Source organism: Ciconia boyciana, unplaced genomic scaffold (assembly GCF_034638445.1).
Source record: "Ciconia boyciana unplaced genomic scaffold, ASM3463844v1 HiC_scaffold_96, whole genome shotgun sequence".
In the NCBI taxonomy this organism is placed as follows: domain Eukaryota; kingdom Metazoa; phylum Chordata; class Aves; order Ciconiiformes; family Ciconiidae; genus Ciconia; species Ciconia boyciana.
In genome coordinates, this window is record NW_027328464.1 from 1 (window position 1) to 24,000 (window position 24,000).

Here is a 24,000-nt window from a genome sequence, read left to right on the forward strand (position 1 = left end):
CATCTGGTCCAACCTTTTGTGGGAAAGGCAGCCTAGATGAGATTATCTAGCACCCTGTCCAATCGCATCTTGAAAACCTCCAGCGATGGGGACTCTACCACATCCCTGGGGAGGCTGTTCCGGTGGATGATTGCTCTCGCTGTGTAATAAAGAAATAAATACAAATAATAATAATATGTCTGTCTTGTGTCAAGATGAAACCTCTCTCCTGGTGCAACTTGTACCCGTTGCCCCTTGTCTTCTCCATGTGGCTCCTTGTGAAGAGAGAGCCTCCGTCCCCTTTGTAGCCACCCTTTAAGTACTGGAATACTGTGATGAGGTTCCCCCCTGAGCCTTCTCTTCTCCAAGGGAGAAAAGACCCAACTCCTTCAGTCTTTCCTCATAGGGCAGGTCCTCCAGCCCTTTGATCGTCTTTGTGGCCCTCCTTGGGACCTGCTCCAGTCTGTCTGCGTCTCTTTTTGAATTGTGGGGACCAGAACCGGACACAGCGCTCCAGGTGCGGTCTGCAGGGGTGGCCTCTGTGAGAAGAGGCCAGGGTCTGCCCTGTGCCGGACACAGCTGGTTCCAGCCAGCTAGGCACCGGACTGACCGCAGGCCAAAGCTGAGCAACTCAGCGAAGCTGGTGGCGCCCCTGTGAAAACATATTTAAGAAAGGGCAAAGCGCTGTCCGGGGCAGGTGGGCAGCCGGGGCAGCAATCCCTGCTGCCCGTGGATCCGGCAGGTGGATATTTCCTGAAGGCACTTTTTCATCCTATTTTCTCCCCTGTCCTGTTGAGGAGGGGCAGCGAGAGAGCAGCTGGGTGGGCCCCTGGCAGCCGGCCAAGGTCAACCCACCACAAAGCCTAAAAGGCAGATTCCTCCGTGTAGAAGCTGAAGGGGGTCGGTGGTTTAAAGAATGATAGTGACTGGGGTAGGAACAGGACCTTTTGGAGGTAGGAAAGTCGGGAAATATCTGGGGATCCAGTCACTTTGAGGAGGGGGAAATTTCAAGAGAAAAAGCCTTCTTTCTGAGCAATAAGAGGTTCTTGTGAGAAAAAGGATCTAGACTCCATTTTTTCTCACTTGGTAATAAAAGTGACAAAGAACTGGAACTCCTGCGTGCAAAGGGATGAAAATGTACGGAGCCTGTTGGATGCTCTCTGTGTGTGTGTGTGTGTGTGTTGGAAACCCAGGAACAGCTATAAAGAGGTCATGGAGTAGATGTGAGCTTGGTTAACTTGGTCTTGCAAAACTTGATTAAAACAGAGCCTTAGAGAAGGCAATGCCTTGAGGATGTGAAGGGTAAAAGGACAATAAGTAAGGCTGGAGATGTAGTTCCCGATCCTTTTGTCGGGAAGGATTAGGACTGAATGTTGATTTGACTGAAGCGCAGGTTCCAATCCGTCTTCTATAACTGAAATTCAGTAGCAAAGGAGACCGAAAGCTGAGAACTCCCGTGACTGGAGTGTTGCAATGGAGGGATAGGGGCTCTTTAGGAAGGACAGGCCGGGAAGATGAGGAGGGGGAGTGGCCCTTTTATGTGAGAGAACAGCTGGAATGCAAGGAGCCCTGCCTGGGGATGGCTGATGAGCCTACCGACCGAGAGCTCATGGGTAAGGACCGAAGAGAAGACGGGTAAGGGTGGCATTGTAGCGGGCGTCTGCTATAGGCCGCCTGACCAGGAAGAACAAGCGGATGAGGCCCTCTACAGACAGATAGGAGCAGCCTTGCGTTCGCAGGCCCTGGTCCTCACGGGGGACTTCAACCACCCCGATATCTGCTGGAGGGACAAGACAGCAGGGCAACCATGCAAAGCTGACCCAACCACCCACCCGCATTAGAACCGGTGCCACCAGAAAAGCACGTAAGGTATTAGTAATCGGAGATTCCCTACTGAGAGGCACCAAAGCACCCATTTGCCATCCAGACGATTTCTCTAGAGAAGTCTGCTGCCTACCAGGAGCTCGCATTCGTGGCGTCACTGAGAGGCTGCCGAGCCTGGTGAGCCCTACAGATTATCATCTGCTCCTACTATTCCGCGTAGGGTCTGACGAGGCAACTTAGAGCCTCGTCAAAAAGACGAGGCTCCAAAAAGACCATCTGTCCCTCGGAGCAATGTTAAAAGGATCAGGAGCACAGGTGGTGGTCTCCTCTAACCTCCCAGTCAGAGGAAGGGGTCCAGGAAGGAGGAGACGAATTGAACAGGGGAATGCCTGGCTGCGTAGCTGGTGCCATACTCAAGGTTTTGGCAAAGGTAGATCATGGATCTACCTTTGAGAAGCCAGGTCTGTTGGGAGCTGATGGGGTTCACCTGACCAAGCGGGGCAAGAGGGTCTTCGCCAACAAGCTGGCCAGACTTACAAGGAGGGCTTTAAACTAGACCCAGCGGGGGAAGGCGATGGAGTTTTGAGCAACAGAGAGGAGCCAGGGGCTGCTGATGCATTAGGAACCAACAGGGGAACACCTGAGAAATGCTGCAAAGGAATTGGGGCTTGAGCCTCCAAAAAGGTGACGCGGTCGACAGCCCAGCTGAAGTGTCTCTATCCCAATGCACGCAGCACGGGTAACAAACAGGAGGAGGTGGAAGCCGCTGTGCAGCTGGAAAGCTATGGCCTAATCGCTATCGCTGAAACTTGGTGGGATGACTCACACGACTGGAGGGCTGCAATCGATGGCTATAAACTGTTCAGAAGGAAGGAGAGGCGGGGGGGGGTTGCCCGCTATGGAAAAAAGAAAAAAGGATTGACTGCACAGAGCTGTCTTTGAAAGACAGCGATGAACAGGTTGAGAGCTTATGGGTGAAAATTCGAGGCCAAGCCAACAAAGGAAACCTCGTGGTTGGTGTCTACTATAGGGGAGGATGTTGACAAAGCGTTCTTACTTCAACTACCAGAAGCATCACACTCGCGGGCAAAGAGTAAAGTCAAGACCCTGAATTTTAGGAGAGCGAACTTTCAGGTGTTTCAAGAACTCGTGGATGGGACCTCCCTGGGAAACTGCCCTCGGGGATAAAGGAGCAGAAGGGAGCTGGCAGCTCTTTAAGGACGTTTTTCGTAGAGCACAAGAGCTCTCGATTCCCATGCGTAAGAAATCAGGCAAGGAAGGCAGGAGACCAGCATGGCTGAGTAAGGACCTTCTGGTCGAGCTGAAGCGCAAGAAGGAAATGCATAGTGAGTGGAAGCAGGGACACGCGTCCTGGGAAGAATATAGGGATGCTGCCCGGGTGTGTAGGGATGGGATCAGGAAAGCTAAGGCACAGCTGGAGCTGAATTTGGCAAGGGATGTGAAGAATCATAAGAAGGGCTTCTACAGGTGCGTTGGCCAGAAAAGGAAGACTAAAGAAAACGTACACCACCCCCATGCCACCCCCCCCAATAAATAAGACAGGAGCTCTAGTGACAACCGACTTGGGGAAGGCTGAGGTACTCAACGATTTTGTTTTGCCTCCGTTTTCACTGGCAATCACTGTTCCCACATCTCTCAAGTCCCTGAACCTCAAGGCAGGGACTGGGGGAACAAAGTCCCTCCCATCGTAGGAAACGATCCGGTTCAAGACCACGTGAGGAACCTGAACGTACACAAGTCCATGGGACCTGACGAGGTGCATCCCAGGGTGTCTCGTCCCACTCGGTGGGTTGCGAGATGGGTGAATCTTTTTGATTCCCTGACGGTTTGCGTACCGACCAACAAAGGCCGATCTCTGCTCGGCAGAGCCGCGTGGTCGGTAGAGGGGTAACAGTTTTAAACTGAAAGAGGGTAGGTTTAGGTTGGAAATAAGGAAGAATTTTTTTTTACGACGAGGGTGGTGAGACACTGGAGAACGGGTTGCCCAGAGAAGTTGTGGATGCCCCATCACTGGAAGTGTTCAAGGTCAGGTTGGGCGGGGCTTTGAGCAACCTGATCAAGTGAAAGATGTCCCTGCCCATTGCAGAGGGGTTGGGCTAGATGATCTTTAAAAGGTCCCTTCCTACCCAAACCATTCTCCGATTCTGTGACTGAATGCCGCCTTTGCCTCAGTCTTTGCTAGCAAGACCAGCCTTCAGGAATCCCAGGCCCCGGAGGCCAGGGGAAAGTCTGGAGCAAGGAAGACGTACCCTTGGCGGAAGAGGATCTGGTCAGGGAATACTTAAGCAAACCGGATGTACGTAAGGCCACGGGCCCTGATGGGATGCACGCATGAGCGCTGGGGAGCGGGCAGATGTCATTGTGAAGCCACTCTTGATAATCTTTGATCGATCACGGCGACTGGGAGAGGCGCCTGAGGACTGGAGGAATGCAAATGTCACCCCTCTCTTCAAGAAGGGCAAGAAAGAGGACCCAGGGAACTACAGGCTGGTCAGCCTCCCCTCGATCCCTGCAAGGGCGACGGAGCAGCTAATCCTGGAAACCGCTTCCAGGCACATGAAGGACAAGACGGTCATCAGGAGTAGTCATCATGGATTCACCAAGGGGGGAGTCATGCTTGACCGACCTGATAACCTTCTATGATGAAACGACTGGCTTGGTAGACGAGGGGAGAGCAGCGGATATTGCCTACCTAGCCTTCGGGAAGGCTTTTGACACCGTCTCCGTAAGATCCTCATAGAGAAGCTGATGAAGTATGGGCTGGATGAGCAGACAGTGGGGTGGGTTGAAAACTGGCTGAACAGCTGGGCCCAGAGGGTGGTGATCGGTGGCATGAAGTCTAGTTGGAGGCCAGTCACTAGCGGTGTACCCCGGGGGTCAATACTGGGTCCGATCCTGTTCAACGTCCTGATTAATGATCTGGATGATGGGTAGACAGACTGTACCCTCGGCGAGTTTGCTGATGATACAAAACTGGGAGGAGTGGCTGATACACCAGAGGGTTGTGCTGCCATCCAGAGGGACCTCGACAGGCTGGAGAAATGGGCAGGCAGGAGCCTCGTGCGGTTCAGCAAGGGGAAGTGCCAAGTCCTGCACCTGGGGAGGAACAACCCCATGCACCAGTATATGCTGGAGGCGGACCGGCTGGAAAGCAGCTTTGCAGAAAAGGACGTGGGGGGGCTCCTGGTGGACACCAAAGTTGAACGTGAGCCGACAGTGTGCCCTTGCCGCAAAGAAGGCTAAGGATATCCTTAGCCCGATATAGAGGAAAGCAGGGTTTACGTATGTTACAATACAGCTGTGTAGACCGATCGAATTGCCCACTATCCCCGGGGGTGCAGGGCACCACAGACCGCCCTTGGGCAGCTTTGGGGGCACTGCCTATTTTCCTAAAAGCCTCCTACCCAGCTTAGCGCAAAGCCTATCTTGATCTGCCCTCCAGCCCTCAAGCCACCAGTGCCGAAGGCACGCCTTGTATTTTATTTTCTCCCAGGAGGAGGCGTGCAGCTTAGAAGCGTCTGCAATTGAAGCGGGGCTTTCAGGGACCAATTTAGAGCAACTTCTGTCGGTTCTACGAGATGTTCTGAAAAGTTAAGGCCTGGCCTGGCCTGGCCTGGCCTGGCCAAAGCAGTCATTTGCCTGGAGGGAGCAGCACCAAAAAGCCACAAGCACGTTTGGGGTGGACTTGATGCGGTAACAAATAACAAGAAATAGTACTTGTAGCTACAACAGCCTCTTCCGAGACCTCGTTGCCCGCCCACAGGGTCGCAGCACTACACGGCACAGGTCCCTCCGCGGACTCGCCCAACGTCTTCTCCCTCCACCCCCAGGTCAGATTGTCACCTTGAATTGTGTATATATGAGTATGCATTTTAGAATATTTTAGTATATGAGTATGTATTTTAGAATAAAATAGAAATAGTATAAGAGTTATTAGTAGTTAAGAAGGGATCACAGTTAGAATAGAAATTAGCATACTAGAGTGTGAGAATCATAGACAGTTAGAAATAGAAACTAGCATACGAGACTGTGAGAATTGTAGAATCTTCAAGGTAATAGATAATGCCTAAGTTAGATAAGAGGGTATGGGCACTGCATATTTTACTAACAAGCCTATGTTTCTCCTCAAAGAATGCGAAGCTGTAACCCTTCAAAGACCGATAACGGGAACATCCTCTTACCGGGAGAGCCGTAAAGATAAAGGGACACCACAACAACCATGAAAACAACAGGAATAACAGTAACTAGGGGAAAGGTAAAGGCGGCAGGGGGAGATCGCGGCCACCGACCCAATTGGGGGACGAAAGGACTACCCCCCCACACACACTCCTTGTGAGCACGCGCAGTGAATTAAAATCATACTGTGACTTTAATTTGAAGCGGAGAAAATACGGACCAATGGAAGAAGAGGATGATTAGTTAGTCTAATGATTATGTATTAGATAGGCGTGGTGTGTTAACTTTTATGTATAAATACTGAAAAAGAATTGCAATAGGTGTGCTCGATTTGTGGAAATTTTCCACCTTGCACCCTGCGCAGAATAAAGCAATGTCTCCTCTCTAAACATGCTCTGTGTGTTTTGGGAGTTATTTTACAGCGAGGCAACAGTTTTGGCGACCCAGATGGGACTCTGAAATTCGAGACCGGACTCGCCCAACGTCTTCTCCCTCCACCCCCAGGTCGGATCCCTCCGCGCCCCGAGGGCACGCAAGCGCCCCGAGCCCCGGTAAGCACCAGGTCGACGAGGGCGGACCCGCCAAGGGGGCGAGGACAAGCGAAAGCGACAGACGAGACAGCCAATCGGGACGCGGGATCGGCCGGCGGCGATCTGGCGGCCCAATGGGCGCCGCGGAGGGCCTGGCCGAGTGGAGGAAGCGCGGGGGCGACAACGGGCGTTGTCGTGGCTGACGAGATTATTGGGGCGCGGGCCGCCCGGTCCGGTGGCGCCACTACTGTCTTCGGAAAGATCATCGGCAAGGCGCTTCCCCGCCAACGTCATCTACGAGGACGAGGAGGTAGCCGCGGCTTTGCTCTGTGCGCGGTTCCTCTTCCGTTCCCTTCCCTTCCGTTCCCCCCCTCCCCCTCCCCCGGCGCTCGCAGGCGCCCTGAGCCGAGGACCCGTTGTGCGGTGCCCGGGAGCGCGGCAGGGCGGGTGGCGGCGCTGCTGCGGGCGGGTGGGTGGGTGGAGGGACGGGGACGGACGGGGCCTCTCTGGGTTGTGGCGCTCTCTACTGCGCCATCCCTAAAACATCGCGCTTCTTCGGTGCCCCCCCCCCCGCCGGCTGCCGCGGCGCGTACTGGGTTGCTGGTGCTGTCCGGCTCGCCTCGGTTCGCAGCCCCACCGTGTCGTGTGCGCGCGTGCGTAGAGGAGGGCCTCTGACGGTAACGCACTCGGTGGCAGCCGCAGACGTTTGCCGCGTGATATCCCTTTGGCACTGCAAGTCGTGCAAAGTTTGCTGCCGAGGGATGGGAGTGGTCCTACCTCGCGTAGGATGATAGTCTTGAAACCTTAGATTAAGCACGCGCGGTCAGTCTCCTCGGGGATTCTGGGGGGGAGGGGTGGGTGCGTGTGTGTGTGCAAGCAGTGAAGGTCTGAGTAGTGACCGTAATGAGTTAGTTCTGCATAGGAGAAATGCAGGTCTTGATGTGCCTCGTAATAGCATTATAGAGATTTCACAGCTCTGCTGTGCTAGGCTTTGGTTCTGAGCCCCCAAACTGGATTATTAAAGCAAAGAGTTACAGCTTTTCTTATTTTTCTTAAAAAAAAAAAAATATCTAGAAACCGGCCATCCTGCAGGCTGCAAAAGCTTCCCAGACCTTGTTTCTGTGGTGAAGCGGGACCGTGATAACAGCATGCTTGCAAGGTTCACGCATGCTGGTGCACCACAACGTGCTAGGAACTGGAGTGAGCTGCTTAGACTGTGGGGGAAAAAATGCAGCCGTTACCTACACGATGTTAACTTTAAGTTAGTGTCGCGTATAATTTTTATTAAAACGCTGAAGATTAACAGTTAGGGGTGTCTTCTGCTTTTGAAGGTAGGGTTTATGTGCAATATAGAAGGCAGACTCGTACTATGCACTTGCAGGCTTCCTGTGATTATGCTTTTGTTCAATACTTGAGCTCCCTGTACCATGGAAAGTGAATGGCCGCTGATCTTCCACTTCACTAAATTCTTTGCTGATTCAGTTAAGCCCTTTGTCTCCTGCCTCTGTGTGGACCACATCGAATAGAAAAACTGCTTAGGAAATGATCGACCCAAATTAAAACATACTGGATGGAGGTCGCTAATCTGAAGTACTGGCCCGTCTCCTTGCCCCCATCATCTTGCACGCTGAATCCCACTTCTGGAGGGGCTCTGTAAATATGTTGTATTTTGTGTATAGCAAGTATTAATATCACGTAAGAAAAATCAACGTTTCGCCTTGTGTTTGGGGCATCTGGTAATCTGCTTCTGTACGAGTTCAGTGGGGCGTATTGATTTGCTCAAGCTATTGCCTTTCCCCGAAGCCAATCAAGTTTTAACTGTTTACTCTTCCTCCAGTGCCTTGCGTTCCATGATCTTTCACCCCAAGCTCCGACGCTTTTCCTAGTCGTGCCTAAGGAGCCAATTATCAGGCTATCTGAAGCAGAAGATTCTGGTGAATCTGTAAGTACCGTGGAAGCTTTCTGCACGCTGAACTGTCCCTGTAATTAGTTCCTAATTTACTAGACTCTTTCCCATCCCCTCTTTCCCTCTTGATAGGGCACAGTAGGCTATTTGGGGTTTTCTGGCGCTGTAATCTTTTGCCTCTAGCTTGTAATGGAATTGAGCTTTTTGACTAAAAGTAGTGCTATAAAGCAATGCTCATCCCTGGGTATGTACTTCTGGTGCAAAATGCGGTGGTGTTCTGGAGCGCGGTCTGATGCCTATTGTCATGGTTTAGAGTAAGAGTAGTAGTACTTCTCCTAATACGGAGAAGGGGCTTGGGGTTTTTGGCAGGTCAGGGGTGAGGAAGGGCAAAGCTGGTTGAGAGGTGCTGGGTGCTTCACTTTTAGCTCTAAAAGTCAAGTTCAAAGGCTTTGTAAACCCACGCAAAAGGCAGCCTAAAGTTTATTTTCCACCAGAATTGCTTATGTTGCCTGAAGGTATAATGGGGGCTTTAGCCCGGAGACAAACTTAGCTTCTGTGGCTGTCTTGTAGTCCGTTACTGTCTAGCCTGAAAAAAATTGCATAGCTCTTTTTTTTCCCTGTAGTGTGCATAATTGGTCTTTGTAGCTTTGCTTGGAAAATGTCAGTTGCAGGCGGACAGACAGTAATTTGAAGCGCAATGGTCGAATTGCTAGGAATTGGCTAACTGGCTTCTCTGGGTGGTTCTCTGCTCTCGTTCCTTCCCTTGCTGCCCTCTCCCCTCTTTGTGTGTGGCTTTTTATGTTATTTATTTATGGGTTTGCACTTCCTTCTCCAGCTTCTTGGGCATTTAATGATTGTTGGCAAGATGCGTGCTGCTCACCTGGGCCTGACCAATGGGTTCCGGACGGTTGTGGATGAAGGGCCCGAGGGTGGGCAGTCTGTCTGTCACGTACATCTACGTATTCTGGGTGGCCGTCAGTTGGGCTGGCCGCCTGGCTAAGATTTTTGCACCACAAGAGTTGCTGCACGTGTACGAATCGCCACTGAATGGATTTCATCTGTTGCCCGTCGGTCTAGCCACACCGTTGATGTCTAATTTTTTGTGACGTGTGTCTGCGGAAGGTAATAAAAGCTTTGAGCAGCAGTTGCACAATAAAGATTTAGCATGGGGATATCATCTCTGTCTTGTGCGTCTTACTGAGGGAAATAGTTCTGCAAGTTAAAATGGTGTCTCCCCGGAGTGTAAGTACGTGGAGTGTTTCAGTCTGTTAACAGTGTTCTATAGGTAGATAGTGATTTGCCCAGTCACTTGAAGCGTGACGCTGGAACCGCTTAGCAGTCTCCTGCGTCTCGTAGGAGGCAAACTCTTAGCTTTTTGGAAGTGGTACGCAAACGTAGATAAAGCCGGCGTAGGCTGCTGCTAAAACTGTAGAAAATACTGTATGTGACGCTACAGGCATGCCATACAAGGGTGGTTTCGGCACAGTGCAATGTGTTGGAAGCATCCAACTCCTGTTGGAGCACTTTATCAATGGCTGTGTGATAAGGCCCCGTTGCTATCCCTTTTCTGGTGAGGAGGGATATGGTAGGAGAAAACAGTCGGTCCGAATGGCAGCTGCGGTGCTTCCATAGCACAGTGGAATATCCCTTTGGTCACTTTTGGGTCAGCTGTCCTGGCTCTGTCCCCTCCCAACCTCTTGCCCACCCCCAGCTTACTGGGCTTTGGGGTGGGGTGGTTGGAGAGACAGCCTCCATGCTGTGGGAGCACTGCTCAGCAGTAGCCAAAACATTGGTGTGTTATCAACACCCTTCTAGCTACAACTACAAAGCACAGCACTATGAGGGCTGCTATGGGCAAAGTTAACTCCATCCCAGCCAGACCCAAACCAAAACTGCATCACAGGGAGACAGCAAACTTTGTCTGTCTTTTAACAGCTGCTCAAAAAGGGAGATGGGCATGGGAAAGCAGGGCGATCCTTCGTTGCCCTTGAACGCTGTGTTGCTGAGGCATCTGAGACGCCCACTGGGAGGCGTCTTCATCTCTTCTATATCCCCAAGCGATCAGGTGAAGTTGGGTGACACGGGCGTGTAAGTAACCCGAGGACTTCACCTTTATTTAATCTTCCCGGGAGGAGATGGAAACGATTTACCTGAAGTAGATGGAAGCTGACATATGATGTTTCCTGGAAGCTGCGCTGGTGCAGTGTTTGCTTACTGAATGATTGAGCTAGGTAACATCTATTGTTCTGTCTGTGTAAACTCCCTAAGGTATCTAGAAGGTGTTCCCGCTTCTGGGGGCGGGGGAATGTTGAAGAGGCTAGGTACGGCTTATACATTCAGAGAGACTGGGCGATTGCCATAGGTTTTAGAAGTCTGTGGCGCCTGGTGGAATTTACGTCTCGCCTCACAGGCGACGTTGCCGATACTTTGCTCCAAACCAGAGAGAGCAAAGGGTTATTAAACAGTGATCCGCTGAAGAATCGTAGCATCCTAGAGCAGCCCAGGTGGGAAGGGACCTGGAAAGATCATCTGGTCCAACCTTTTGTGGGAAAGGCAGCCTAGATGAGATTATCTAGCACCCTGTCCAATCGCATCTTGAAAACCTCCAGCGATGGGGACTCTACCACATCCCTGGGGAGGCTGTTCCGGTGGATGATTGCTCTCGCTGTGTAATAAAGAAATAAATACAAATAATAATAATATGTCTGTCTTGTGTCAAGATGAAACCTCTCTCCTGGTGCAACTTGTACCCGTTGCCCCTTGTCTTCTCCATGTGGCTCCTTGTGAAGAGAGAGCCTCCGTCCCCTTTGTAGCCACCCTTTAAGTACTGGAATACTGTGATGAGGTTCCCCCCTGAGCCTTCTCTTCTCCAAGGGAGAAAAGACCCAACTCCTTCAGTCTTTCCTCATAGGGCAGGTCCTCCAGCCCTTTGATCGTCTTTGTGGCCCTCCTTGGGACCTGCTCCAGTCTGTCTGCGTCTCTTTTTGAATTGTGGGGACCAGAACCGGACACAGCGCTCCAGGTGCGGTCTGCAGGGGTGGCCTCTGTGAGAAGAGGCCAGGGTCTGCCCTGTGCCGGACACAGCTGGTTCCAGCCAGCTAGGCACCGGACTGACCGCAGGCCAAAGCTGAGCAACTCGGCGAAGCTGGTGGCGCCCTGTGAAAACATATTTAAGAAAGGGCAAAGCGCTGTCCGGGGCAGGTGGGCAGCCGGGGCAGCAATCCCTGCTGCCCGTGGATCCGGCAGGTGGATATTTCCTGAAGGCACTTTTTCATCCTATTTTCTCCCCTGTCCTGTTGAGGAGGGGCAGCGAGAGAGCAGCTGGGTGGGCCCCTGGCAGCCGGCCAAGGTCAACCCACCACAAAGCCTAAAAGGCAGATTCCTCCGTGTAGAAGCTGAAGGGGGTCGGTGGTTTAAAGAATGATAGTGACTGGGGTAGGAACAGGACCTTTTGGAGGTAGGAAAGTCGGGAAATATCTGGGGATCCAGTCACTTTGAGGAGGGGGAAATTTCAAGAGAAAAAGCCTTCTTTCTGAGCAATAAGAGGTTCTTGTGAGAAAAAGGATCTAGACTCCATTTTTTCTCACTTGGTAATAAAAGTGACAAAGAACTGGAACTCCTGCGTGCAAAGGGATGAAAATGTACGGAGCCTGTTGGATGCTCTCTGTGTGTGTGTGTGTGTGTTGGAAACCCAGGAACAGCTATAAAGAGGTCATGGAGTAGATGTGAGCTTGGTTAACTTGGTCTTGCAAAACTTGATTAAAACAGAGCCTTAGAGAAGGCAATGCCTTGAGGATGTGAAGGGTAAAAGGACAATAAGTAAGGCTGGAGATGTAGTTCCCGATCCTTTTGTCGGGAAGGATTAGGACTGAATGTTGATTTGACTGAAGCGCAGGTTCCAATCCGTCTTCTATAACTGAAATTCAGTAGCAAAGGAGACCGAAAGCTGAGAACTCCCGTGACTGGAGTGTTGCAATGGAGGGATAGGGGCTCTTTAGGAAGGACAGGCCGGGAAGATGAGGAGGGGGAGTGGCCCTTTTATGTGAGAGAACAGCTGGAATGCAAGGAGCCCTGCCTGGGGATGGCTGATGAGCCTACCGACCGAGAGCTCATGGGTAAGGACCGAAGAGAAGACGGGTAAGGGTGGCATTGTAGCGGGCGTCTGCTATAGGCCGCCTGACCAGGAAGAACAAGCGGATGAGGCCCTCTACAGACAGATAGGAGCAGCCTTGCGTTCGCAGGCCCTGGTCCTCACGGGGACTTCAACCACCCCGATATCTGCTGGAGGGACAAGACAGCAGGGCAACCATGCAAAGCTGACCCAACCACCCACCCGCATTAGAACCGGTGCCACCAGAAAAGCACGTAAGGTATTAGTAATCGGAGATTCCCTACTGAGAGGCACCAAAGCACCCATTTGCCATCCAGACGATTTCTCTAGAGAAGTCTGCTGCCTACCAGGAGCTCGCATTCGTGGCGTCACTGAGAGGCTGCCGAGCCTGGTGAGCCCTACAGATTATCATCTGCTCCTACTATTCCGCGTAGGGTCTGACGAGGCAACTTAGAGCCTCGTCAAAAGACGAGGCTCCAAAAGACCATCTGTCCCTCGGAGCAATGTTAAAAGGATCAGGAGCACAGGTGGTGGTCTCCTCTAACCTCCCAGTCAGAGGAAGGGGTCCAGGAAGGAGGAGACGAATTGAACAGGGGAATGCCTGGCTGCGTAGCTGGTGCCATACTCAAGGTTTTGGCAAAGGTAGATCATGGATCTACCTTTGAGAAGCCAGGTCTGTTGGGAGCTGATGGGGTTCACCTGACCAAGCGGGGCAAGAGGGTCTTCGCCAACAAGCTGGCCAGACTTACAAGGAGGGCTTTAAACTAGACCCAGCGGGGGAAGGCGATGGAGTTTTGAGCAACAGAGAGGAGCCAGGGGCTGCTGATGCATTAGGAACCAACAGGGGAACACCTGAGAAATGCTGCAAAGGAATTGGGGCTTGAGCCTCCAAAAAGGTGACGCGGTCGACAGCCCAGCTGAAGTGTCTCTATCCCAATGCACGCAGCACGGGTAACAAACAGGAGGAGGTGGAAGCCGCTGTGCAGCTGGAAAGCTATGGCCTAATCGCTATCGCTGAAACTTGGTGGGATGACTCACACGACTGGAGGGCTGCAATCGATGGCTATAAACTGTTCAGAAGGAAGGAGAGGCGGGGGGGGGTTGCCCGCTATGGAAAAAGAAAAAAGGATTGACTGCACAGAGCTGTCTTTGAAAGACAGCGATGAACAGGTTGAGAGCTTATGGGTGAAAATTCGAGGCCAAGCCAACAAAGGAAACCTCGTGGTTGGTGTCTACTATAGGGGAGGATGTTGACAAAGCGTTCTTACTTCAACTACCAGAAGCATCACACTCGCGGGCAAAGAGTAAAGTCAAGACCCTGAATTTTAGGAGAGCGAACTTTCAGGTGTTTCAAGAACTCGTGGATGGGACCTCCCTGGGAAACTGCCCTCGGGGATAAAGGAGCAGAAGGGAGCTGGCAGCTCTTTAAGGACGTTTTCGTAGAGCACAAGAGCTCTCGATTCCCATGCGTAAGAAATCAGGCAAGGAAGGCAGGAGACCAGCATGGCTGAGTAAGGACCTTCTGGTCGAGCTGAAGCGCAAGAAGGAAATGCATAGTGAGTGGAAGCAGGGACACGCGTCCTGGGAAGAATATAGGGATGCTGCCCGGGTGTGTAGGGATGGGATCAGGAAAGCTAAGGCACAGCTGGAGCTGAATTTGGCAAGGGATGTGAAGAATCATAAGAAGGGCTTCTACAGGTGCGTTGGCCAGAAAAGGAAGACTAAAGAAAACGTACACCACCCCCATGCCACCCCCCAATAAATAAGACAGGAGCTCTAGTGACAACCGACTTGGGGAAGGCTGAGGTACTCAACGATTTTGTTTTGCCTCCGTTTTCACTGGCAATCACTGTTCCCACATCTCTCAAGTCCCTGAACCTCAAGGCAGGGACTGGGGAACAAAGTCCCTCCCATCGTAGGAAACGATCCGGTTCAAGACCACGTGAGGAACCTGAACATACACAAGTCCATGGGACCTGACGAGGTGCATCCCAGGGTGTCTCGTCCCACTCGGTGGGTTGCGAGATGGGTGAATCTTTTTGATTCCCTGACGGTTTGCGTACCGACCAACAAAGGCCGATCTCTGCTCGGCAGAGCCGCGTGGTCGGTAGAGGGGTAACAGTTTTAAACTGAAAGAGGGTAGGTTTAGGTTGGAAATAAGGAAGAAATTTTTTACGACGAGGGTGGTGAGACACTGGAGAACGGGTTGCCCAGAGAAGTTGTGGATGCCCCATCACTGGAAGTGTTCAAGGTCAGGTTGGGCGGGGCTTTGAGCAACCTGATCAAGTGAAAGATGTCCCTGCCCATTGCAGAGGGGTTGGGCTAGATGATCTTTAAAAGGTCCCTTCCTACCCAAACCATTCTCCGATTCTGTGACTGAATGCCGCCTTTGCCTCAGTCTTTGCTAGCAAGACCAGCCTTCAGGAATCCCAGGCCCCGGAGGCCAGGGGGAAAGTCTGGAGCAAGGAAGACGTACCCTTGGCGGAAGAGGATCTGGTCAGGGAATACTTAAGCAAACCGGATGTACGTAAGGCCACGGGCCCTGATGGGATGCACGCATGAGCGCTGGGGGAGCGGGCAGATGTCATTGTGAAGCCACTCTTGATAATCTTTGATCGATCACGGCGACTGGGAGAGGCGCCTGAGGACTGGAGGAATGCAAATGTCACCCCTCTCTTCAAGAAGGGCAAGAAAGAGGACCCAGGGAACTACAGGCTGGTCAGCCTCCCCTCGATCCCTGCAAGGGCGACGGAGCAGCTAATCCTGGAAACCGCTTCCAGGCACATGAAGGACAAGACGGTCATCAGGAGTAGTCATCATGGATTCACCAAGGGGGGAGTCATGCTTGACCGACCTGATAACCTTCTATGATGAAACGACTGGCTTGGTAGACGAGGGAGAGCAGCGGATATTGCCTACCTAGCCTTCGGGAAGGCTTTTGACACCGTCTCCCGTAAGATCCTCATAGAGAAGCTGATGAAGTATGGGCTGGATGAGCAGACAGTGGGGTGGGTTGAAAACTGGCTGAACAGCTGGGCCCAGAGGGTGGTGATCGGTGGCATGAAGTCTAGTTGGAGGCCAGTCACTAGCGGTGTACCCCGGGGTCAATACTGGGTCCGATCCTGTTCAACGTCCTGATTAATGATCTGGATGATGGGTAGACAGACTGTACCCTCGGCGAGTTTGCTGATGATACAAAACTGGGAGGAGTGGCTGATACACCAGAGGGTTGTGCTGCCATCCAGAGGGACCTCGACAGGCTGGAGAAATGGGCAGGCAGGAGCCTCGTGCGGTTCAGCAAGGGGAAGTGCCAAGTCCTGCACCTGGGGAGGAACAACCCCATGCACCAGTATATGCTGGAGGCGGACCGGCTGGAAAGCAGCTTTGCAGAAAAGGACGTGGGGGGGCTCCTGGTGGACACCAAAGTTGAACGTGAGCCGACAGTGTGCCCTTGCCGCAAAGAAGGCTAAGGATATCCTTAGCCCGATATAGAGGAAAGCAGGGTTTACGTATGTTACAATACAGCTGTGTAGACCGATCGAATTGCCCACTATCCCCGGGGTGCAGGGCACCACAGACCGCCCTTGGGCAGCTTTGGGGGCACTGCCTATTTTCCTAAAAGCCTCCTACCCAGCTTAGCGCAAAGCCTATCTTGATCTGCCCTCCAGCCCTCAAGCCACCAGTGCCGAAGGCACGCCTTGTATTTTATTTTCTCCCAGGAGGAGGCGTGCAGCTTAGAAGCGTCTGCAATTGAAGCGGGGCTTTCAGGGACCAATTTAGAGCAACTTCTGTCGGTTCTACGAGATGTTCTGAAAAGTTAAGGCCTGGCCTGGCCTGGCCTGGCCTGGCCAAAGCAGTCATTTGCCTGGAGGGAGCAGCACCAAAAGCCACAAGCACGTTTGGGGTGGACTTGATGCGGTAACAAATAACAAGAAATAGTACTTGTAGCTACAACAGCCTCTTCCGAGACCTCGTTGCCCGCCCACAGGGTCGCAGCACTACACGGCACAGGTCCCTCCGCGGACTCGCCCAACGTCTTCTCCCTCCACCCCAGGTCAGATTGTCACCTTGAATTGTGTATATATGAGTATGCATTTTAGAATATTTTAGTATATGAGTATGTATTTTAGAATAAAATAGAAATAGTATAAGAGTTATTAGTAGTTAAGAAGGGATCACAGTTAGAATAGAAATTAGCATACTAGAGTGTGAGAATCATAGACAGTTAGAAATAGAAACTAGCATACGAGACTGTGAGAATTGTAGAATCTTCAAGGTAATAGATAATGCCTAAGTTAGATAAGAGGGTATGGGCACTGCATATTTTACTAACAAGCCTATGTTTCTCCTCAAAGAATGCGAAGCTGTAACCCTTCAAAGACCGATAACGGGAACATCCTCTTACCGGGAGAGCCGTAAAGATAAAGGGACACCACAACAACCATGAAAACAACAGGAATAACAGTAACTAGGGGAAAGGTAAAGGCGGCAGGGGAGATCGCGGCCACCGACCCAATTGGGGGACGAAAGGACTACCCCCCCACACACACACTCCTTGTGAGCACGCGCAGTGAATTAAAATCATACTGTGACTTTAATTTGAAGCGGAGAAAATACGGACCAATGGAAGAAGAGGATGATTAGTTAGTCTAATGATTATGTATTAGATAGGCGTGGTGTGTTAACTTTTATGTATAAATACTGAAAAAGAATTGCAATAGGTGTGCTCGATTTGTGGAAATTTTCCACCTTGCACCCTGCGCAGAATAAAGCAATGTCTCCTCTCTAAACATGCTCTGTGTGTTTTGGGAGTTATTTTACAGCGAGGCAACAGTTTTGGCGACCCAGATGGGACTCTGAAATTCGAGACCGGACTCGCCCAACGTCTTCTCCCTCCACCCCCAGGTCGGATCCCTCCGCGCCCCGAGGGCACGCAAGCGCCCCGAGCCCCGGTAAGCACCAGGTCGACGAGGGCGGACCCGCCAAGGGGCGAGGACAAGCGAAAGCGACAGACGAGACAGCCAATCGGGACGCGGGATCGGCCGGCGGCGATCTGGCGGCCCAATGGGCGCCGCGGAGGGCCTGGCCGAGTGGAGGAAGCGCGGGGGCGACAACGGGCGTTGTCGTGGCTGACGAGATTATTGGGGCGCGGGCCGCCCGGTCCGGTGGCGCCACTACTGTCTTCGGAAAGATCATCGGCAAGGCGCTTCCCCGCCAACGTCATCTACGAGGACGAGGAGGTAGCCGCGGCTTTGCTCTGTGCGCGGTTCCTCTTCCCTTGCGTTCCCTTCCTTCCGTTCCCCCCCTCCCCCTCCCCCGGCGCTCGCAGGCGCCCTGAGCCGAGGACCCGTTGTGCGGTGCCCGGGAGCGCGGCAGGGCGGGTGGCGGCGCTGCTGCGGGCGGGTGGGTGGGTGGAGGGACGGGGGACGGACGGGGCCTCTCTGGGTTGTGGCGCTCTCTACTGCGCCATCCCTAAAACATCGCGCTTCTTCGGTGCGCCCCCGCCGGCTGCCGCGGCGCGTACTGGGTTGCTGGTGCTGTCCGGCTCGCCTCGGTTCGCAGCCCCACCGTGTCGTGTGCGCGCGTGCGTAGAGGAGGGCCTCTGACGGTAACGCACTCGGTGGCAGCCGCAGACGTTTGCCGCGTGATATCCCTTTGGCACTGCAAGTCGTGCAAAGTTTGCTGCCGAGGGATGGGAGTGGTCCTACCTCGCGTAGGATGATAGTCTTGAAACCTTAGATTAAGCACGCGCGGTCAGTCTCCTCGGGGATTCTGGGGGGGAGGGGTGGGTGCGTGTGTGTGTGCAAGCAGTGAAGGTCTGAGTAGTGACCGTAATGAGTTAGTTCTGCATAGGAGAAATGCAGGTCTTGATGTGCCTCGTAATAGCATTATAGAGATTTCACAGCTCTGCTGTGCTAGGCTTTGGTTCTGAGCCCCCAAACTGGATTATTAAAGCAAAGAGTTACAGCTTTTCTTATTTTTCTTAAAAAAAAAAAAATATCTAGAAACCGGCCATCCTGCAGGCTGCAAAAGCTTCCCAGACCTTGTTTCTGTGGTGAAGCGGGACCGTGATAACAGCATGCTTGCAAGGTTCACGCATGCTGGTGCACCACAACGTGCTAGGAACTGGAGTGAGCTGCTTAGACTGTGGGACGAAAAAATGCAGCCGTTACCTACACGATGTTAACTTTAAGTTAGTGTCGCGTATAATTTTTTTTATTAAAACGCTGAAGATTAACAGTTAGGGGTGTCTTCTGCTTTTGAAGGTAGGGTTTATGTGCAATATAGAAGGCAGACTCGTACTATGCACTTGCAGGCTTCCTGTGATTATGCTTTTGTTCAATACTTGAGCTCCCTGTACCATGGAAAGTGAATGGCCGCTGATCTTCCACTTCACTAAATTCTTTGCTGATTCAGTTAAGCCCTTTGTCTCCTGCCTCTGTGTGGACCACATCGAATAGAAAAACTGCTTAGGAAATGATCGACCCAAATTAAAACATACTGGATGGAGGTCGCTAATCTGAAGTACTGGCCCGTCTCCTTGCCCCCATCATCTTGCACGCTGAATCCCACTTCTGGAGGGGCTCTGTAAATATGTTGTATTTTGTGTATAGCAAGTATTAATATCACGTAAGAAAAATCAACGTTTCGGCTTGTGTTTGGGGCATCTGGTAATCTGCTTCTGTACGAGTTCAGTGGGGCGTATTGATTTGCTCAAGCTATTGCCTTTCCCCGAAGCCAATCAAGTTTTAACTGTTTACTCTTCCTCCAGTGCCTTGCGTTCCATGATCTTTCACCCCAAGCTCCGACGCTTTTCCTAGTCGTGCCTAAGGAGCCAATTATCAGGCTATCTGAAGCAGAAGATTCTGGTGAATCTGTAAGTACCGTGGAAGCTTTCTGCACGCTGAACTGTCCCTGTAATTAGTTCCTAATTTACTAGACTCTTTCCCATCCCCTCTTTCCCTCTTGATAGGGCACAGTAGGCTATTTGGGGTTTTCTGGCGCTGTAATCTTTTGCCTCTAGCTTGTAATGGAATTGAGCTTTTTGACTAAAAGTAGTGCTATAAAGCAATGCTCATCCCTGGGTATGTACTTCTGGTGCAAAATGCGGTGGTGTTCTGGAGCGCGGTCTGATGCCTATTGTCATGGTTTAGAGTAAGAGTAGTAGTACTTCTCCTAATACGGAGAAGGGGGCTTGGGGTTTTTGGCAGGTCAGGGGTGAGGAAGGGCAAAGCTGGTTGAGAGGTGCTGGGTGCTTCACTTTTAGCTCTAAAAGTCAAGTTCAAAGGCTTTGTAAACCCACGCAAAAGGCAGCCTAAAGTTTATTTTCCACCAGAATTGCTTATGTTGCCTGAAGGTATAATGGGGGCTTTAGCCCGGAGACAAACTTAGCTTCTGTGGCTGTCTTGTAGTCCGTTACTGTCTAGCCTGAAAAAAATTGCATAGCTCTTTTTTTCCCTGTAGTGTGCATAATTGGTCTTTGTAGCTTTGCTTGGAAAATGTCAGTTGCAGGCGGACAGACAGTAATTTGAAGCGCAATGGTCGAATTGCTAGGAATTGGCTAACTGGCTTCTCTGGGTGGTTCTCTGCTCTCGTTCCTTCCCTTGCTGCCCTCTCCCCTCTTTGTGTGTGGCTTTTTATGTTATTTATTTATGGGTTTGCACTTCCTTCTCCAGCTTCTTGGGCATTTAATGATTGTTGGCAAGATGCGTGCTGCTCACCTGGGCCTGACCAATGGGTTCCGGACGGTTGTGGATGAAGGGCCCGAGGGTGGGCAGTCTGTCTGTCACGTACATCTACGTATTCTGGGTGGCCGTCAGTTGGGCTGGCCGCCTGGCTAAGATTTTTGCACCACAAGAGTTGCTGCACGTGTACGAATCGCCACTGAATGGATTTCATCTGTTGCCCGTCGGTCTAGCCACACCGTTGATGTCTAATTTTTTGTGACGTGTGTCTGCGGAAGGTAATAAAAGCTTTGAGCAGCAGTTGCACAATAAAGATTTAGCATGGGGATATCATCTCTGTCTTGTGCGTCTTACTGAGGGAAATAGTTCTGCAAGTTAAAATGGTGTCTCCCCGGAGTGTAAGTACGTGGAGTGTTTCAGTCTGTTAACAGTGTTCTATAGGTAGATAGTGATTTGCCCAGTCACTTGAAGCGTGACGCTGGAACCGCTTAGCAGTCTCCTGCGTCTCGTAGGAAGCAAACTCTTAGCTTTTTGGAAGTGGTACGCAAACGTAGATAAAGCCGGCGTAGGCTGCTGCTAAAACTGTAGAAAATACTGTATGTGACGCTACAGGCATGCCATACAAGGGTGGTTTCGGCACAGTGCAATGTGTTGGAAGCATCCAACTCCTGTTGGAGCACTTTATCAATGGCTGTGTGATAAGGCCCCGTTGCTATCCCTTTTCTGGTGAGGAGGGATATGGTAGGAGAAAACAGTCGGTCCGAATGGCAGCTGCGGTGCTTCCATAGCACAGTGGAATATCCCTTTGGTCACTTTGGGTCAGCTGTCCTGGCTCTGTCCCCTCCCAACCTCTTGCCCACCCCCAGCTTACTGGGCTTTGGGGGTGGGGTGGTTGGAGAGACAGCCTCCATGCTGTGGGAGCACTGCTCAGCAGTAGCCAAAACATTGGTGTGTTATCAACACCCTTCTAGCTACAACTACAAAGCACAGCACTATGAGGGCTGCTATGGGCAAAGTTAACTCCATCCCAGCCAGACCCAAACCAAAACTGCATCACAGGGAGACAGCAAACTTTGTCTGTCTTTTAACAGCTGCTCAAAAAGGGAGATGGGCATGGGAAAGCAGGGCGATCCTTCGTTGCCCTTGAACGCTGTGTTGCTGAGGCATCTGAGACGCCCACTGGGAGGCGTCTTCATCTCTTCTATATCCCCAAGCGATCAGGTGAAGTTGGGTGACACGGGCGTGTAAGTAACCCGAGGACTTCACCTTTATTTAATCTTCCCGGGAGGAGATGGAAACGATTTACCTGAAGTAGATGGAAGCTGACATATGATGTTTCCTGGAAGCTGCGCTGGTGCAGTGTTTGCTTACTGAATGATTGAGCTAGGTAACATCTATTGTTCTGTCTGTGTAAACTCCCTAAGGTATCTAGAAGGTGTTCCCGCTTCTGGGGCGGGGAATGTTGAAGAGGCTAGGTACGGCTTATACATTCAGAGAGACTGGGCGATTGCCATAGGTTTTAGAAGTCTGTGGCGCCTGGTGGAATTTACGTCTCGCCTCACAGGCGACGTTGCCGATACTTTGCTCCAAACCAGAGAGAGCAAAGGGTTATTAAACAGTGATCCGCTGAAGAATCGTAGCATCCTAGAGCAGCCCAGGTGGGAAGGGACCTGGAAAGATCATCTGGTCCAACCTTTTGTGGGAAAGGCAGCCTAGATGAGATTATCTAGCACCCTGTCCAATCGCATCTTGAAAACCTCCAGCGATGGGGACTCTACCACATCCCTGGGGAGGCTGTTCCGGTGGATGATTGCTCTCGCTGTGTAATAAAGAAATAAATACAAATAATAATAATATGTCTGTCTTGTGTCAAGATGAAACCTCTCTCCTGGTGCAACTTGTACCCGTTGCCCCTTGTCTTCTCCATGTGGCTCCTTGTGAAGAGAGAGCCTCCGTCCCCTTTGTAGCCACCCTTTAAGTACTGGAATACTGTGATGAGGTTCCCCCCTGAGCCTTCTCTTCTCCAAGGGAGAAAAGACCCAACTCCTTCAGTCTTTCCTCATAGGGCAGGTCCTCCAGCCCTTTGATCGTCTTTGTGGCCCTCCTTGGGACCTGCTCCAGTCTGTCTGCGTCTCTTTTTGAATTGTGGGGACCAGAACCGGACACAGCGCTCCAGGTGCGGTCTGCAGGGGTGGCCTCTGTGAGAAGAGGCCAGGGTCTGCCCTGTGCCGGACACAGCTGGTTCCAGCCAGCTAGGCACCGGACTGACCGCAGGCCAAAGCTGAGCAACTCGGCGAAGCTGGTGGCGCCCCTGTGAAAACATATTTAAGAAAGGGCAAAGCGCTGTCCGGGGCAGGTGGGCAGCCGGGGCAGCAATCCCTGCTGCCCGTGGATCCGGCAGGTGGATATTTCCTGAAGGCACTTTTTCATCCTATTTTCTCCCCCTGTCCTGTTGAGGAGGGGCAGCGAGAGAGCAGCTGGGTGGGCCCCTGGCAGCCGGCCAAGGTCAACCCACCACAAAGCCTAAAAGGCAGATTCCTCCGTGTAGAAGCTGAAGGGGGTCGGTGGTTTAAAGAATGATAGTGACTGGGGTAGGAACAGGACCTTTTGGAGGTAGGAAAGTCGGGAAATATCTGGGGATCCAGTCACTTTGAGGAGGGGGAAATTTCAAGAGAAAAAGCCTTCTTTCTGAGCAATAAGAGGTTCTTGTGAGAAAAAGGATCTAGACTCCATTTTTTCTCACTTGGTAATAAAAGTGACAAAGAACTGGAACTCCTGCGTGCAAAGGGATGAAAATGTACGGAGCCTGTTGGATGCTCTCTGTGTGTGTGTGTGTGTGTTGGAAACCCAGGAACAGCTATAAAGAGGTCATGGAGTAGATGTGAGCTTGGTTAACTTGGTCTTGCAAAACTTGATTAAAACAGAGCCTTAGAGAAGGCAATGCCTTGAGGATGTGAAGGGTAAAAGGACAATAAGTAAGGCTGGAGATGTAGTTCCCGATCCTTTTGTCGGGAAGGATTAGGACTGAATGTTGATTTGACTGAAGCGCAGGTTCCAATCCGTCTTCTATAACTGAAATTCAGTAGCAAAGGAGACCGAAAGCTGAGAACTCCCGTGACTGGAGTGTTGCAATGGAGGGATAGGGGCTCTTTAGGAAGGACAGGCCGGGAAGATGAGGAGGGGGAGTGGCCCTTTTATGTGAGAGAACAGCTGGAATGCAAGGAGCCCTGCCTGGGGATGGCTGATGAGCCTACCGACCGAGAGCTCATGGGTAAGGACCGAAGAGAAGACGGGTAAGGGTGGCATTGTAGCGGGCGTCTGCTATAGGCCGCCTGACCAGGAAGAACAAGCGGATGAGGCCCTCTACAGACAGATAGGAGCAGCCTTGCGTTCGCAGGCCCTGGTCCTCACGGGGACTTCAACCACCCCGATATCTGCTGGAGGGACAAGACAGCAGGGCAACCATGCAAAGCTGACCCAACCACCCACCCGCATTAGAACCGGTGCCACCAGAAAAGCACGTAAGGTATTAGTAATCGGAGATTCCCTACTGAGAGGCACCAAAGCACCCATTTGCCATCCAGACGATTTCTCTAGAGAAGTCTGCTGCCTACCAGGAGCTCGCATTCGTGGCGTCACTGAGAGGCTGCCGAGCCTGGTGAGCCCTACAGATTATCATCTGCTCCTACTATTCCGCGTAGGGTCTGACGAGGCAACTTAGAGCCTCGTCAAAAGACGAGGCTCCAAAAAGACCATCTGTCCCTCGGA

The 24,000-nt window shown here is 51.8% G+C and overlaps 2 protein-coding genes across 2 annotated transcripts; both read left to right on the top strand.

The window, feature by feature from the left end:
* The first annotated feature begins 4,414 nt into the window (after nt 1-4,414).
* Nucleotides 4,415-9,613, top strand: LOC140645999 (uncharacterized). The gene is given in 5 exon segments (XM_072849429.1): nt 4,415-4,549; nt 6,321-6,809; nt 6,811-6,840; nt 8,368-8,472; nt 9,272-9,613. Coding segments are annotated over 5 exon segments (924 nt in total). The 3' UTR covers nt 9,437-9,613.
* A 6,275-nt stretch (nt 9,614-15,888) lies between these two features.
* On the top strand, nt 15,889-20,565 carry LOC140646000 (adenosine 5'-monophosphoramidase HINT2-like). Its single transcript, XM_072849430.1, is given in 5 exon segments — nt 15,889-15,979; nt 17,341-17,756; nt 17,758-17,787; nt 19,320-19,424; nt 20,224-20,565. Coding segments are annotated over 5 exon segments (807 nt in total). The 3' UTR covers nt 20,389-20,565.
* The last annotated feature ends 3,435 nt before the right edge of the window (nt 20,566-24,000 follow it).